General features: G+C 39.0%; 1 protein-coding gene across 1 annotated transcript in view; it reads right to left on the reverse strand.

The window, feature by feature from the left end:
• Positions 1-1,149: 1,149 nt before the first annotated feature.
• Positions 1,150-17,467, reverse strand: part of LOC149196791 (uncharacterized) — a 114,765-nt gene continuing 98,447 nt past the window's right edge. Inside the window, exons 3-4 of the mRNA XM_089408429.1 lie at positions 15,175-15,592; positions 1,150-1,163 (exon numbers count right to left, since the gene is read on the reverse strand). Of these exons, the coding sequence (XP_089264555.1) occupies positions 1,150-1,163; positions 15,175-15,592 (432 nt within the window). The remainder of the gene's footprint in view (positions 1,164-15,174; positions 15,593-17,467) is intronic.

The raw sequence follows: 17,467 nt of genomic DNA on the forward strand, positions 1-17,467 counted from the left end.
TACTTCTACTTCCAAGTCCGAAGTACAGGAGCTGTCGCGCTCCCATGAGATTCTCCCATCTGTAGTCGGGTTCATCCAATCTTGCTCTCGCGCCATTATCTGGTAAATACAATCCTGCTCATCGTCACTTTTATCATCGTGTACTGGTTTAGTGTAGCGCGCTCCTTCGACTGGGTCTAGCCGAACTACAACGCATAGGGACCTTTTCTCCAATATCATCTTCCGCTTCTTCAGGTTGATGACTCCATTCATATCAGTGGCCCAGTCTATTCCTAGCAATGCAGGATAGGGATTGCTGTCATCAACAATCTCTATTACTTCAAAGTCTATCTATGTGCTTGCGCCTTCGATATCAACTGTTACCCCTTGCAACCTCCCCATGGGAAAAATCTTCTATTGTTCACCATTCATAATTGAATAGGGGACCATTGCAACACAGGCCTACCATACATTCCCATGTTTGCTTTGGTAATACATTCGCATCTGAACCCAGGTCTAGAATTACTTGATCCATTTCATACTCACCAATCTGCGTAGTCAACCTCATCTCCCTTCCAGTGTGTAATGTGTTCTTCCCCAATTTTTGGACTACGCATGGCTCTCCTGACCCTGTACACATAGTGATTAGCTCTTGTAGTCCCTTAACTTCCTTGTTGTCGTGTAACAGTTTCATACATGTCTCCAAAAAGGTAGTAAGCATAGAAGGATCCATCCTTGGCTCTGGTTGATCCTTACTACCTAAAGTAGGGGCCTCTACGAAGCTCTTATTAGCTTCCATGAACTTCTCCTTCGTGCGTTCTAAGTCAAACTCAGGTTCCTTCGTAGGAGCCTTGCGAACCCATGTATCTTCCTTAGGATGCTTCCCCTTATCCTCCCCTGGGGTAGCACCGCTTTTGAGCACCATGTTCACATTTGGGTCTTCTTCGCATGGTTCAGACCTCATCATTTGGATATTTTGAGTCGGAGGAGGCTGGAGTACCCCTTTTTCATGCATTTGTGTGATCAATGTAGGACAATCTACCATTTCATGATCAAACTGAGAATAATACTAACAAGATATCCTTGTTGGGTTGGTGCAGTCATAGGCATAGTGCCTTGGTCCTCCGCAATTGTAACAAATTAACTATCTGCAGCCCCTTCCAGGTCCCATTACTCCTTGTCCCCTGTAGAAATTTTGAATAATTAATCACTTATTCACAGAGATTATCCCGATTATACAATATTGCAGAATACATGCATAATACATAATCTCCTCTATGTTGATCATCAATTTAGCAGCATTAAAAACAATGAAGCATCAATCGCATGCACTCATTAACACAGTATGTAAACCAGGGAAATCTTACAGCCGAAAACCCCACACTATCTGTATATTATAATGATTGAGAACATGTAACAAAACATAGTACAATACTCCTCACAAGTACTCATTACTATCTCCACCTGTTACACACAAAACTAGCTCAGATCTGAACAAGTCACAGGTTCAAATCTCCTTCGCTGCTCTACCTACCTCCATTGCACAATCCTATAAGATAATCACGTGAGCACAATCTACAATTTCCTTGATATTGGCCCACACTGCGCAGTCCTCATTGGAATTACTTAAATCCATGCATGTGCAAATCTCATGCACAACTAATAGTCACAACTCACCCTTTCACTTACCTCTAACACCTGTCTCTGTTGAACTGTCCATGTACTGAGTTAACTGATGTATTCTTTAGTTTCTTTATGATTTAATAATTAGTGAATTAATTAAAAATCACTTCACACAACTCATCACTAGTGTATTCTTTAATTAGACTAAATACAACTAGTTCAACTAAGTCAAACTAAACACAATTCCATCAACTCCACATCCAACTCCACAGAACTCACATGCATGAGTTCTAACTGAAGTCCTCCATGCAATAGCTCAACTAACACATAAGAAACCACGTGATTACTTTTTTCAGCTGCATGTGTCACATCCGTAGCTTGAACTGAAGTGCTCCAAGAGAATAAGATAATGTTTAGAGTCCAAATATTACTAAGGGCTAATAATATTTGACTGTTTCTATTTTTAGCCTAGCAGTCTAAAAATAGACTCTAATCACTCCGTTGTGAACCAAAAATAGAAGTCCATCTATTTTTCCCAACATGACCAATCATCCATAAACAGCATCCTGCAACTCATAGACCATGATCCATATGTCTAAAAATAGACTTTGCGCCAAAAATAGCCTGCGGGCCCACTTAGTGAAGGCAACTCCTTTTCACTAAGCTCCATCATCTTGTTGCATTTTCAACACTCCCTCTCAACAAGATATGGATCATATCCTGCAACTCTGTAATGTTCTGCATGCAACACATTTGCCCAGTCCACTTGCTCCACTTGCTCCAACAACACTTGGAACAAAAACACTCCCAACTAACCACTCCGTTGGGCTAGGAACATACTCTGATGCTGAAGCTCTACCTGCTGCTAACAAGTGCTCCCTCTTTGACATCTGCACTATTGCAACATCTCCATGCATCTCGCACCATTGCACACTTCTTTGTGCCACCTAGCACTGTGCAAAACACTTGTGCCTCTTGCATTGCTGCAGCCTGCTAGCTATGCGCTGTCTTGGGATTCCCTACACTGTCGCTCTCTCTGTCGCTCCATCCACATCTGTCTCTACCCAATTAGTTAGTTCCTGCTACTCCACATCAAGGCTCCCATAACAAGGTCTCATCCAAGAGGTTGGGTACCTCAAGGATCCTGCCCCTCCTCCTTGGGACGATCAATCCACATCACCCCATCTCCTACCTGGAGGTATGGCTGCATGCGATTCCTCAGCCCACCTGGCTCAAAGTTTCCCCCTACTGGAGGTCTTTTCATGATTTTTTGTCTCTACTCGATCTCCTCTCAGGTTCCCTTGTTGTGGCTACTCCACAACCTCCTGAAGCTGCTGCACCAATCGTGGCTCCTCCACAATCGTCTCAGACTTCCTCTGGATCTACATGTTGAGAGGTAATATACGCTCCCTCTCAACCACCAAGTCTCCATCAGTTGCCTTGCTGCTCAAGGCTTTGCATGCATCTACATGCAACTGATAACGGTTCCTCACTCGTACCCCTATCTTTCGGGTTTCTCCAGTTGTCTCACTGTGTAGGAAAGCCTTTCCCTTGTTGAAAACAACATCATATCCCTTGTCTTCTAACATCGCCACAGAGATAAGATTCTTCTTCAATCCTAGAACATGCATCACTTCCTTCAATATGAAGGGTTTACCAGACTCCCTCTCAAAGGAAATGGTACTGATACCGGTCGCACTGTATCTACCATCATCACTCATCTCGATGTGCACTCCAAGATCTTTCTCATCCAAATCAGAAAACAAATCTCGATTTCCTGTCATGTGATAAGATGCACCACTGTCCAAGAACCATACCGATCCCATCACACTTGAAACCAAGCATGCGATCAATTAAAAATCAAGCTCAAACTGCGAGGCTAGAGCCTCTCTTGCTGCAGATCCAGCATCTTGCTTGTTCTTCTTCTTCTGCGGACAATCTGTGGCATCTCCATTCTCAGCTTTGATGTTTCTGAGTTTATCCTTGAGTGCCATTCCACCACCTCAAAACTCAACTGCTTCTGATCTAAAATTCGTGAGAACAAAGTATTTCTTGTACAGAGATTGACTGTATGGGCATTCACCGGATATCTCACCTTCCAAAAGAAGGATGAATCCAGAGGCTACCTGGCCAAATTACAGACTCTGCCTAAAGAAATATAATGTAAACACTTTCTGAATAATAGATCTGATGATCAATCCCGCTTTGATATCCTATAGAACTTTTTCTACAAATCAACCAGCTCTGATACCATGTAGAAATTTTGAATAATTAATCACTTATTAACAGAGATTATCCCGATTATACACTATTGCGGAATACATGCATAATACATAATCTCCTCTACGTTGATCATCAATTTAGCAGCATTAAAAACAATGAAACATCAATCGCATGCACACATTAACACAGTATGTAACCCGGGGAAAGCTTACAGCTGAAAACCCCACACTATCTGTATATTATAATGATTGAGAACATGTAACAATACATAGTACAGTACTCCTCACAAGTACTCAGTGCTATCTCCACCTGTTACACACAAAACTAGCTCATATCCGAACAAGTCATAGGTTCAAATCTCCTCTGCTGCTCTGCCTGCCTCCACTGCACAATCCTGCAAGAGAATCACGTGAGCACAAGCTAAAATTGCCTTGATATTGGCCCACATGGCGCAGTCCTCATTGGCATTACTCAAATCCATGCATGTGCAAATCTCATGCACAACTGATAGTCACAACTCACCCTTTCACTTACCTCTAACCCCTGTCTCTGTTAAACTATCCATCCACTGAGTTAACTGATGTATTCTTTAGTTTCTTTATGAGTTAACAATTAGTGAATTAATTAACAATCAATTCACACAACTCATCACTAGTGTATTCTTTAGTTAGACTAAATACAACTAGTTCAACTAAGTCAAACTGAACACAACTCCATCAAATCCACATCCAACTCCGCAGAACTCACATGCATGAGTTCTAACTAAAGTCCTCCTTGCAATAGCTCAACTAACACATAAGAAACCACGTGATTACTTTTGTCAGCTGCATGTGTCACATCCGTAGCTTGAACTGAAGTGCTCCAAGAGAATAAGATAATGTTTAGAGTCCAAATATTACTAAGGGCTAATAATATTTGACTATTTCTATTTTTAGCCTGGCAGTCTAAAAATAGACTCTGATCACTCCGCTGTGAACCAAAAATAGAAGTCCATCTATTTTTCCCAACATGACCAATCATCCATAAACAACATCCTGCATCTCATAGACCATGATCCATATGTCTAAAAATAGACATAGTCTAAAATAGACTTTGCGCCAAAAATAGCCTGCGGGCCCACTTGGTGAAGGCGACTCCATTTCACTAAGCTCTATCATCTTGTTGCATTTTCAACATCCCCGACCTTGTCCCTGAAATCCGGTGTGCGCCATCCCCGCACCTGGGTTGAGGGTTCGCGTTTCTATCTGCATCCTATAGGCTGGGGTCCGATCCATTATTAACTCATAACTGCGACAAGTGCGCTCGTTGTGGCCTACTGACCTAAAAAAATTACAAACAACTACTGAGGAGTCGGTGTATACTTCTGCAATAAATGACAGTTGTCTGTCGTATGTTTTCCTCCTATCTGATAGATTTCGGACCATAACGCAGGTGTCACACTCAGCCCTTCCTATGCCTCCGGTCTCAATAGCATTGGTCCACCTCTTGCCAAGTAGTTCGCGAATACTGGACAGTGATCCTTGTCATGGCCCTGGCCTTTGCATTTTATGCACCATACTTCCTCGCGCGCCTCTTGTTGCAGTGCCCTATCCTGCTTCAAACTCTGTATTTCCAGGCAGAGATTCTGTAGTTGTGCATGATTTTCTTGAGCTCCCAACCCAGGATCTTGTATCGGGGTCTCATGCAACCTCATCGCCATTTCCGATGCTTCGACCTGGGTTGAAAGCTTCTATTGTGACAGTGACACTATCCTCAGGTGTGGTGTCAGGAATTCCACAAACCATGTGCGGTGTTGTGCATCCGTTAGCATCATATTAGCCTCGTGGATCGTACTCTTCAGCCGCTGATCCAGATCCCAGGGGGTCTCGCCTAGAAGCATTGCGATCTCTTTGAACCTAATGATTGATTGTGTCTCTGATTTCAGTCAGCTAAATTCCATGTTCAACGCATTCTGGATCTCTGCTATTCCTGCATTTGGGTGGTCATTAGAGTGCTTGATATACCATGTCAATGCATGATCCTGCAATGCGCTCACCAATGTAGCCTTCTTAATGTTGTCATCTGTGATCCCTTGCACTTCCCACACTCCTCTTACCACGAACCAGAAATGGTTTGAATCCTCATTCCCTACTCCTTTGAATACGGGTAGCTTGATCGTGCTCATCATGCTGAACTATGGGGTTAGTGGAGGTGGAGTGGGTGGAGATGGAGGTGAGGGAGGTGAAGCGGGTGGTGGCATTGGTGGAGGTGGTAACTGTGGAATGTGCTACCTTATCAAACTGACCGCACTTCTCGAAGAGACCCGAGCAAGCTCTTCCTCACTCTCTCGCGAAGGTGAAATTAAAGGACTATTTCCTAATTCCCCGCTACCTTTGTAGGTCTTTCCGCTCTGTGTTGTTCCAAAAATTAATGTATTTGCATAGCTCACTTTTCACATAATAGCATCTTAATCCAGGTATTCAAAGATTTAATGTACTTACCTCGCGATCCCTTGAGAAAACATCATTCTGATTCATTGTAGCTCATGGTCGTGTCTATCGCAAAATCGGTAATAAATCCCCCTATTATCTAGTCGAGCCAATGGTCCACAGCCCACGCGATCTTGTCTTCTAATGCTTCTAGTCTGCACACTAATTCTGGAGTCCACACTATCGGTTGGTCGAGCTTACACCTTCCCTAGCTATCTACTAATCTCGCAATCCACTCATACAGTTCAGAAGGAAAGGATGCAAAGAAAATCTCATGGATTTCCGTATACACATAACGATCTAGCTACCTTTTCTTCGATACTTGCAGAGTTCTGTTTTCGTGTGTCGCGAACTCGTGAATCTTCTGGTCCAACCACTCTCCAATTTCCTTCTTTGTTGGGTTCCAGTGGCACGACATCCCTTAGGCAGATCCCTATTCCGGCAATGGAACCATTTGTTGGCTACGTGGGGCCTAACCCAGGTTCAACAGTGAGTTTACCCAAGCAAATCCTGGTACTACTAGCCCTTTTGGCAACATTCTGCGGAACGCGAACTGAGGTCTCACCCAAGGTAGTATGGGAGGGTGCTGGAACTAGGTTTCCACACCCTGGGGATGTTTGATATGGAATATAGGTACGTGATTCAACCTTCGCACTTACTAGATTACGTGCACCAGCGAGCTCCTTGCATCCTGTGGGACTGCCTTCGCATAGATCCAACCGTAGTGCAACTAGTATTAATTACCCAAGGCTTTCTTAGTTAGGTTCTGTTCGTTAATTCCTTAGAAGGTTTTCATTCATAAACATACATACAAGTGCACGCATATAAATAAACAGATACCATTAACGCATAACATCCCAATATAGATCTATGAACCAGATGCACAATATGCCAAATCAACTTCTCTTTATTAATGATGCTTTCCAAGTTTAGTTCAGTACAGACTTGACTCCACCCTACGCACTCAGCTGCAAGGGTCTGCGCACTCAACTGCTGACTCTACTAGACCTCTGCGCACTTAGCTGCAGAGCCTCTACCTACTACTATGACCCAATACCTTCAGATCCACTTCTATCCTCTAACCATGCCTTTGCATCTATCTCTTTCTTCTTCTCTACTCAGCTAAGCTATCTTTACACTTAGAGCCTCGCTCTATTTAAACAATCCCATGGTCCGTGGACCATGGGTAGGCTGACTCAACTTTTCATCAAATTACATTATCTTAGGGCAGACAACCCTAGACTCTCGCGCTCCATGCCCGTACTTCACGGAGTCTTTACATTGCATTGACCAAAACTCAGGCTTTAAGCCCCAAAAACATTCTATGGGGGGATCCACTGCCCAACAAATCCAAAAAGCTGCCAAAACTCCGGAGTCGTGTCATCAATATGTTTAAGAGTTGTCCTTCTGCAGTTACACTCATTCCAAATTCTCTGTATCATCCAAAATCATTGCATCCCTTTATCTCATGTCGATGATGTGGGATACATCATGGCCCTCCTTCGACACAGTCACTTCGTGTCGACTTCAGCTCATTATCTAGGAAGCTGGCCGAGAGAATCCCTTCCAATACCTTAGAGCTTGCATGCCCTAATGGAAAGTTCTTCACACTCGACGACAATTTCACATCATTGGCTTTCAATCAAGTGATTTCATGGGTGTTCGACTTCAGTTCCTTTATTCACATTCTGTGGATTGTGCTGTTGGTACCTTGAGATCCATTTTCATTATTGGTCATTTCTCTTGCGCTGCTTAACGATTCACATCATTGACTGTAATCAAGCAACTTTATAGCATGCTCTACTTCAACACATTCATTAACATGTTAGGATTTGTACTTTGATCAGGTCGTGTTAGAGCACAAGACCTTGGGCTCAGATTACAGAAGTTCAGGTTGCAAGGCAATGTGACATGATCATGCTGATATACATGTCTCTTTCAGATGGATAGTTGCGACCATACCATTAGTTATTATATGTGATCCTTCTCATTATTAGATGGCTGCGACCATACCTTGGTTTCGATATGATCCTCCTTACTGGATGGCTGCGCCCATGCCTTGGATCCATTTACATGATCATTCTCTGGATGACAACATCCATAGCACAATTCATGTATCATTTAATAGAGTTTTCAGTGATGTTTATGTATCTATGCTTTCTTGCAAGTTTTTTGATGACAGACTTTGGTTCCCCGCATCTACCTATAAAGAATTTCACCCCTCACTCTAGTTCGGCCTTCACGCTTTAGGGGGCATCTATTACACAACATTTTTTCACTGTCCCTGTACTCCCCATTCCATGATCTTAGAGGACCTATACAGTGAACCCTACATGCTCTCCCATCATGAAGAAACTCCGATTATGTCCCTCTCTATGAGCAGAGCAATTCCCTTTTGCATCATTTCCAAAGAAACTTCCTTTTACCCCAGTTTACAATACAATATCGGCGCTAATGACCCGTTTCCTCCTCGTATCAATTTGCAGAGATTAAAAATAGGACTAGTGTTGTATGATGCAACTAAGCCCCTTTTTAGTTGCGTCAATCCTCTTTTGGAGAGTTTTTTAAATATGGAGTCGAAGCTTCCAGGTCTAGAAGCTTCGTAATGAAAGTCTGGTAAATGGTTGGGTAGGATGGAGCCTAGGAAGTCATTTTTAGCTCCTTTCCCCTATTAGGATGAAACAAACCCAAGAGATAAGGCCTTATCCCATGATAAGAGGAACCATCTCCCCTCCATCCAAACTATATAAACCCCTCCTTTTACAAGCTAAACTAGTTTTTTAGTTTTAGTCTTAGTATTTTTGGAGCTTGAATAACCACCAAGATATCGTAGCTTGTAGCTCTCTAGTTTATGTTTGTGGAGGGAGAATAGTGTGTTTGGTTTGGTTTGAGACTAAAGGGAAGAAGCCTTAAAGCTTCCATTGTTAGGGCTATCCATGAGATGTTAGCAGAAATGTGGGAACATGGATACATCAGAGGACACTAGTAATGTCAAGGCATTTGTTGTAATCTCCTTCTAAACTTATATGAATACAACTATTGATTGATTTCCTACATTAAAGTGTTATCTTGCATTTGATGTCTTAATGTTCCTTGACCTATTAAGTAGGCTTAATGCAATTTCTATTCTATCATGTTTGTTGTTGTTGTTTCTTTTCTTGTTTCAAGTATTCGAAGGAAGGAAACGAAAGGTAGTTGGAGTAAGGAAGCAAGATCATCAGCAAGCGTAATAGCGTTGTAAGAGGTAGGCCCTCTTATTTGATTCTAGCTGAAGGAAGTTTTCACTAGATTATTTGTTTATGGCTAGACCCACTCTCTCAAGCTAGAGGAATTGTCTTTGTCGAGATCGAGAATTTACCTGCACCACAGTACCACATGTACACAACAAACATGTACAACATGCACATAATACCACATGTACACCAGCACCATAAGTACAACATGTACACAATGCCACTTATACACAAAACCACCTGCACAACATGTGCACAACATCACATGTACACGACACCACTTGCACAAGGTGTACACAACACCACAAGTACATTGTACCACATGTATAATGTGTACACAATGCCAGACATACACAACACCACATGCATGACATATACGTGACACCACATGTACATAGCACCATATGCACGACATATATACAACACCACCTGCACACAACACCATATGTACAACATGTACCCGACACCACATGATCACATCACCACTTGTACAATCATGTACAAAACACCATATTTACATAGCACCACATGTACAACATGCACACAAAACCATATGTACATAACACTGCATATACAACATGTATATAGCACCCTAAATACACAACACTACATATCCAACATGCACACAACACCATATGCACACAACGCCACATATCCATCATGTGCACAATACAATATGTACACAACACCACATATTCAACATGTACATAGCACCATGTATACCCAACATTGCATATGAAATATTCACACAACACTATCTGTATGACCCTGTACATAACATTGCATAAACAACATGTACACACACTATATATACACAACACCGTATGCGAACATAATCATATATGCAACATGTACAACATATACAACATATGCATAACATTAATACCACACATCCAAAACCACACTGTCTCTAGCAAGCAACCTTGCTTCCAGTATCTTATACATGTGTGTCCCAACATGTTGCGGACCACACTGCTTTCATTTCACTGATGTATCCCTTGGTATAGCATATCCATAACATAGAAATAATATAATCACATAATATCAACTTATAACCACATGATACTGACCTCATATATTTTTCAGGGCTACTCCTCCCAATTGATTCCTCGTAAGACCCAAAACCTCTTCATGTCATTCACCTACATAAGCAATCATTCTTCCACGAGAATGATCCATGATGACCCTATCAGACATTGACATAGATACATGGATACATACATACATACATATATATATATATATCTATATATATATATATATATATATATATATATATATATATATATATATATATATATATATATATATATATAGATATCTAGTGAGTCTATGACATACATACATACGTATGTACATATAAACATTAACATAAAACAATCATGATCCATGATGACCTTATCAAACATGACATACATACATACATACATACATACATGTATACATATATAAACTTCGACATAATCATGATCATAACATAATTACCAGATAGCATAAAGTCAAGGTTAAAAGAACTCCTTTTATGTCTGCAACACATGTGCAACATCGAGAATAACAATTTCCAACATAGCCAAGGCATCTGATGCCTCAGATCCATTTATTTCACCTTTCATGTTACCTTTCTCATGACTGTACTACCACTGTCCATTCACACCAATTGATCCGAATTGGATCATTATATTGTTTTTCATCCATTTCGATGCATTTGGAGTGGAAAAAGTGGAGGAATAAGCTCACGGGACCATTTTTACCGGCAGGGGCCAGCTTGACTGAACTGAAATTGATTGTTAGTTAATGTTGTGCTAGTATCATTTCCAGATATGAAATTTTATTTTCTTTGGTTTGCTTATCCATAAAGAATTTATCCATGAGAATGTGATTGTCAATTCATCTAACTTCGTGAAATTTAGTGTTTTGCATGAACTTAAAAGCATGAATTTAAATAGATGAACAATAACATATAAAAACACAACAAGTACAAATAACAAAGCTCAATACACAAATTTTTGTTGAAGGAGTTCACCCGTCCTGGGCTACATCTCCTTGGTCCAGTTTCATAGTGTGGACCTTTGTATTAGCTTCACTAGTGATAAAATTATTGTTACAAGCATCCAATGCTCTTGGAACCTATTCCAATGAGTTTAAAACATTCAAATCTATCATAAATGACTATTTTTTTACTCAATTTGGTTACCAGCTGCTTTGGGAATGGCCTCCAACACCTAGTGGCCCTAAGCTTCAAAAATATTCAAGTGACCAAAAACACCTGTAGATGACCTATTTTGCCTCTGCAACCTACTCCAATGAGTTCCTAGCATGCCAATTAGCCAAAAATGACTATTCATTTTCGAAATTTGGCTGAGAATTGCCTAAGTTATGGAAAAACCAATTTTTCCTACATTTCCTCCACCAAATCTAGAAGAATTGCCAGTTAAATTTCCAAAAATAGGAATTCCGCTATAGTTGGAGGTGCCACCAAAACTACCGCCAGACTAAACTCCTTTTAAACTACTACTTAATCAATGTTAATCCTTAATTAAGGTGGATAAGCACTATTTAAATTTTAATTCTCCGCCCTTGGTTCACACTGAAGGTTAAATACATGAAGGTTGGCATGGTCTTCAAGTCCTGCTTCTGTGGTGTAGTGCTAACAGTGATATTTGGTGGGGGCGGAGGTCCAGGGTTCAAACCTTGAACCTTCCCCATTACACACACCTTTTTCTGTTTTAAAACCTTTGACAATGCATAAAAATAATATATGTGGTTTAAAATAATGTGGTTTGGAATATATATATATATATATATATATATATATATATATATATATATATATATGTATGTATGTATATATATATATATATATATCTATATATATATGTATATATATATATAGAGATATATATATATATATATAGATATATATATATATATATATACATACATACATATATATATATATATATATATATACATACATACATATATATATATATATATATATATGTATACATACATATATATATATATATATATATATATATATATATATATATATATATATATGTACATATATATATATATATAGATATATATATATGTATGTATACATACATATCTATATATATATATATATATTATTAAAACTATATAAATTAACATATATGTATATAACCAATTTCAAAACTTAACCAATATTCCACAATTATTCAATCCTTGGACATCATTGGAAAAATCACCTCTTCACAAACCATCTAGAAAATTTGAGGATGACACTTGTCACAATGTCACTCGCTGAAACCCAAGAATATTCTCTGCATGCTGACTTGGCATCCAGTCAAAACTAGTCAAAATTTGACTTTTGACATTTTTAACCAAACTTTCAGAAGCTCTAACTTTTTCATACGACGTCGGTTGTTTTAATCGTTCATGGCGTTGGAATCTTGGCGACGAACTCTATCTGGTCATTCAAGTCTGAAGAAATTATGAGCATTTTTATTTGTTTAGCTAAAATATTGATCCCTGATCATTCCTCCCCAGTAGAAGCCTTTTGGACCCCAAAAGCTCTCTTGAGCACAGATTATGTTGATGAGGGGAATGTTCCCTCATCCTTCTAGTCTTTATCCATTGAAATTTTCCTAATTTTATCATTTGGAACTTTTCATAAAAAGTCAAATTTTTCCTTGATTCCGATGACCATCTATTGTTGTCTTTGACACCATCATGCTACAATATTTCTAAATTTTCATAACAACAATCTAAGTTTCTAGAAAACATCTTGTTCCTACCTTGGTTAACAATCAAAGGAAACTTGGAATCTTTCTCAATTTGCACTTTGTTTCTATGGTGATTTTTAGCTGCTTTTGCCTTGTACTTGAGTCGACTCTTGCCCAAGTTTCTTCACCATTGTAATGTGCCTTTTGGAAACCAACAATGAAATTTTGTTAAACCTATGCCTTCTTTGCCAAGCTGCTTTTTCCTCTTCTCTTTGACCTTTGCAACTTCTTGCACCGGCACCTTGTTTTCAACACCACTCAACACCAATGTTGGCTGCTACAAATGTTTTTCACCTTCTTTCAAAGGAAACATGTTATCATTTTGAAACAACTCATTACAGATATAAGCATCTTTATGAAAAGTATGATTCAAAACATCTCTTTGTTTGATCATCAACAATGTCAAGTTCTGACTTTCATTCACTAGCCTCTTCATTTGCCCTGCATTAACTAAAGAAATTTTCAGCTTCTTGCGATGAACTCTCACAATATACTTCACCCCATCTTTAAGAAAATGATATTTGTGCTCATAGTGATGAAACACTACTTTCCTGTCATACAAATATGGACTTCCCAAGATAATTCTAGAAATGACAAGTGGAACCACGTCTAACTCAACTTCATCAACAAAGTTTGCAGTAATAACAAATCTAAAAATGCATTTCCTTGAACCTTGTCAATTAGCATCCTTAACTATCCAACCTAAAGGGTATGGCTTATGATGTGGTACGATTTCAAGTTTAATCTTTTTAACTAAGTCTTCTGAAATTAGGTTTGCTTGTGATCCACTATCAAAGAGTGCATCAATCTTGGTATGATTTAAGATTACTCTGATAGTGAACAAGTCTTCCCTTTTGTCTTCATTTGGAGTGTTTTTGTGACTATTTGAGGAACTACTACTTTTAGCACATTGACCTTCCAAACCCATAGCTGTAATTTTTGTCTCATCTCCTGAATCTGACCCTGAGTCTTTTTCAGCGATAGCAACACTTTTTCCCTTCTCTTTGGCTATCAATTTATCTGGTTTTAATTTTGGATGAATTTGCCAACAATGGTCTTCATCATGGCCAGTCTTTGAACAATTTTTGCATGTGAATTTTTCCTTCTCTTTTTTGATACTTGAATTCTTCTTTCCCTTCCATTTTCCTCCTTTCTCTTTTCCCTTACCCTTACTTTCACCTTTCTCCTCTATATTTTGTTTTCCCCTTGCCTCAAGATGCATGGCTTGCACACATACTTCATCTAAGATGTTTGGGTTAAACATAAGTACTGTATGGTGCAAATAGGAATGTAAACCTCCAATATATTTCAAGAGAGTGTCTTGTGAGTTCAAGTTTACTCCCAACAATAAATCCCTCTTCCTAAACTCCTAGGTGTAGTTTTGGACAATTTGGCCTTTTAGTTGCCTAAAGTTTTACCAACTCATGATTGCTCTTTGCATAGAGGCTAATGAAAAAAAACGTCGTTTAATGGAAGAAATAAATTCAACCCAAGAAATGAAAATCTTACAATGGATTCGCATTTGCTCTTATGTATTTGCCTCCCACCAAACTAATGTTGCTCCTTCTAGCCTTAGCGAAGCTAACTGGATCTTGGTATCATCCTCTTGTAGATTCTAAATTTTACAGTGTACTTCCAATTGACGTATCCAGTTGTCTAATTTTTTAGCATTAACCTTTCCATTATACATGGGAAGTTCAAACTTGACGTCCAACTTAAGCAACAGAGTCTTTCGTTTTGGGATTTTGGAATGAGTGTGGGTATGAGTTTTTGTGGTGGATGTGGAAGATGAAGATGATGATGAAGATGATGAGGATGAGGATAGTGGAGATGGAGGTGGATTTCCTCCACTACCTTGAGATGGTGGTGGTTTACCTTCACTACCTTTTGAGCTCCTCTCTTCCTCCTTCTTACTGTTTGAAGATCCTTCTCCATGTGGAGGCTTTGAACCTTCTCTAGCTCTATTTGCCATGACAATTTCATACATGACTTTCATCATTTCTCGCATCTCCTTGAAGTCTCTCTTAACATTGTCTTCATCAAAATGTTCATGAGTCTCTTCATGGCCTGACATAATGGCTGCAGAATCAAACTCAATTGATGCTTGTACCTCTTCAATCACTTCAGGCTCTTGTGCAATCTGTGCCTCTTCTATCTCAACTGATGGAGATGGAGCTTGAGGTGATTCAAGTGCTCCCTTGAGTGGTGCTTTGGGCGAGGATGATGCTTTCTCAACCTTCTTCCTTCTTGTCCTGATCTCAGGACTAGATATTAGTAGCTTCCCTTCTCCTCTCTGTAACTTCAACCTTGTAATCATAACAACAATTGCAACTATTAAACCCTTCAAGCAAATCAAGCAAGCAACCTTGTGCTCTAATACCACCTGATCTGAAATTGATTTCTAGTTAATGTTGTGCTAGTATCATTTCCAGATATAAATTTTTTTTTGCTTTGGTTCGCTTATCCATGAGCATGTGATTGTCAATTCATCTAACTTGGTGAAATTTAGTGATTTGCATGAACTTAAAAGTATGAATTTAAATGGTTGAACAACAGCATATAAAAACACAGCAAGCACAAATAACAGAGCTCAATACACAAATTTTTGTTGAAGGAGTTCACCCCTCCTGGGCTATATCTCCTTGGTCCAGCTTCATAGTGTGGGCCTTTGTATTAGCTTCAATAGTGATCTAATTGTTGTTACATGCATCCAATTCTCTTGAAAAATGTTCCAATGAGTTTAAAACATTCAAATCTATCAAAAATGACTATTTTTTTTACTCAAATTGTTTATCAGCTGCTCTGGGAATGGCCTCCAACACCTGGTGGCCCTGGGCTTCAAAAATATTCAAGTGACCAAAAACACCCGTAGATGACCTCTTATCCCTCTGAAACCTACTCCAATGAATTCTTAGCATGCTAATTAGCCAAAAATGACTATTCATTTTCGAAATTTGGCTAAGAATTTCCTAAGTTATGACAAAACCAATTTTTCCTACATTTCCTCTACCAAATCTGGAAGAACTGCCAGTGAAATTTACAAAAATAGGAATTCCGCCATAGTTGGAGGTGCCTCCAAAACTGCTACCAGACTAAACTCTAGTTAAACTGATGCTTAATTAATGTTAATCCTTAATTAATGCGGATAAGCATAGTTTAAGTTTTAATTCTCCACCCTTGGTTCGCATTAAAGGTTAAATACATGAAGGTTAGCATGATCTTCAAGTCTTGTTTGTGTGGTGTATTAGTAACAAAGATATTTGGTGGGGTAGAGGTCTAGGGTTCAAACCTTGAGCTCGCCCTATTACACACACCTTTTTCTATTTTAAAACCTTTAACAATGCATAAAAGTAATATATGTGGTTTAAAATAATGCGGTTTGGAATATATATATTGTGAAATATAATATGGTTTTAAAATGATAATATATATATATATATATAGATAACCAATTTAAAAACTTAATCAATATTCCACAATTATTCATTCCTTGGAGGTTATTCGAAAAATCACCTCTTCACAAACTATCTCGTGAATCTGAAGATGATACTTGTCACAGTGTCATTGGCTAAAACTTGAGAATATTCTCTGCATGCTGATTGGGCATCCAGTCAACCCTAGTCAAACTTTGACTTTGACTTTTTTGACCAAACTTTCAAAGGCTCTAACTTTTGCATACAGTCTTGGATTTTTGAACCGTTCATGGCGTTGGAATCGTCGCGATGAAATATATCTGATCGTTTAGTTCTGAAGAAATTATGAGTACTTTCATTTTTAGCTAAAATACCGATCCCTAATCATTGGTGAAATAGGGTTTGAAACCTTCGAAGAGAATTTTGGGCATCAAACGATGTTTTTTGGGGATAATTTTTTTTTGCTAAAGTGCTACATCTTTTTATGTTATTCTACACATAGATAGATTTCCAACGACGCAATAATTGCGTCAATTAGAGTCCGTATACAAAAGTTATGCAACTCAAAAGTTGACCTTCCTGTTTTCACACCTGTAGTTCGTGAGGATGTCGCATCCGCCCCCATAATTCATGGGAAATGGGCTAGCCACATGCTTTTGATTTAAAAGACTCTAGAAGAGTCTATTTTGTAACTCTAGTTAAGAGTTGACGTAGTCAAGCTTAACCACTAGTAGGCTATCGGGTTGTGTTATAAC

The sequence above is a fragment of the Pinus tabuliformis genome, chromosome 2_2, assembly GCF_031772625.1.
Source record: "Pinus tabuliformis cultivar Carrire ecotype Pingquan chromosome 2_2, CPIR1, whole genome shotgun sequence".
Classification (NCBI taxonomy): Eukaryota; Viridiplantae; Streptophyta; class Pinopsida; order Pinales; family Pinaceae; genus Pinus; species Pinus tabuliformis.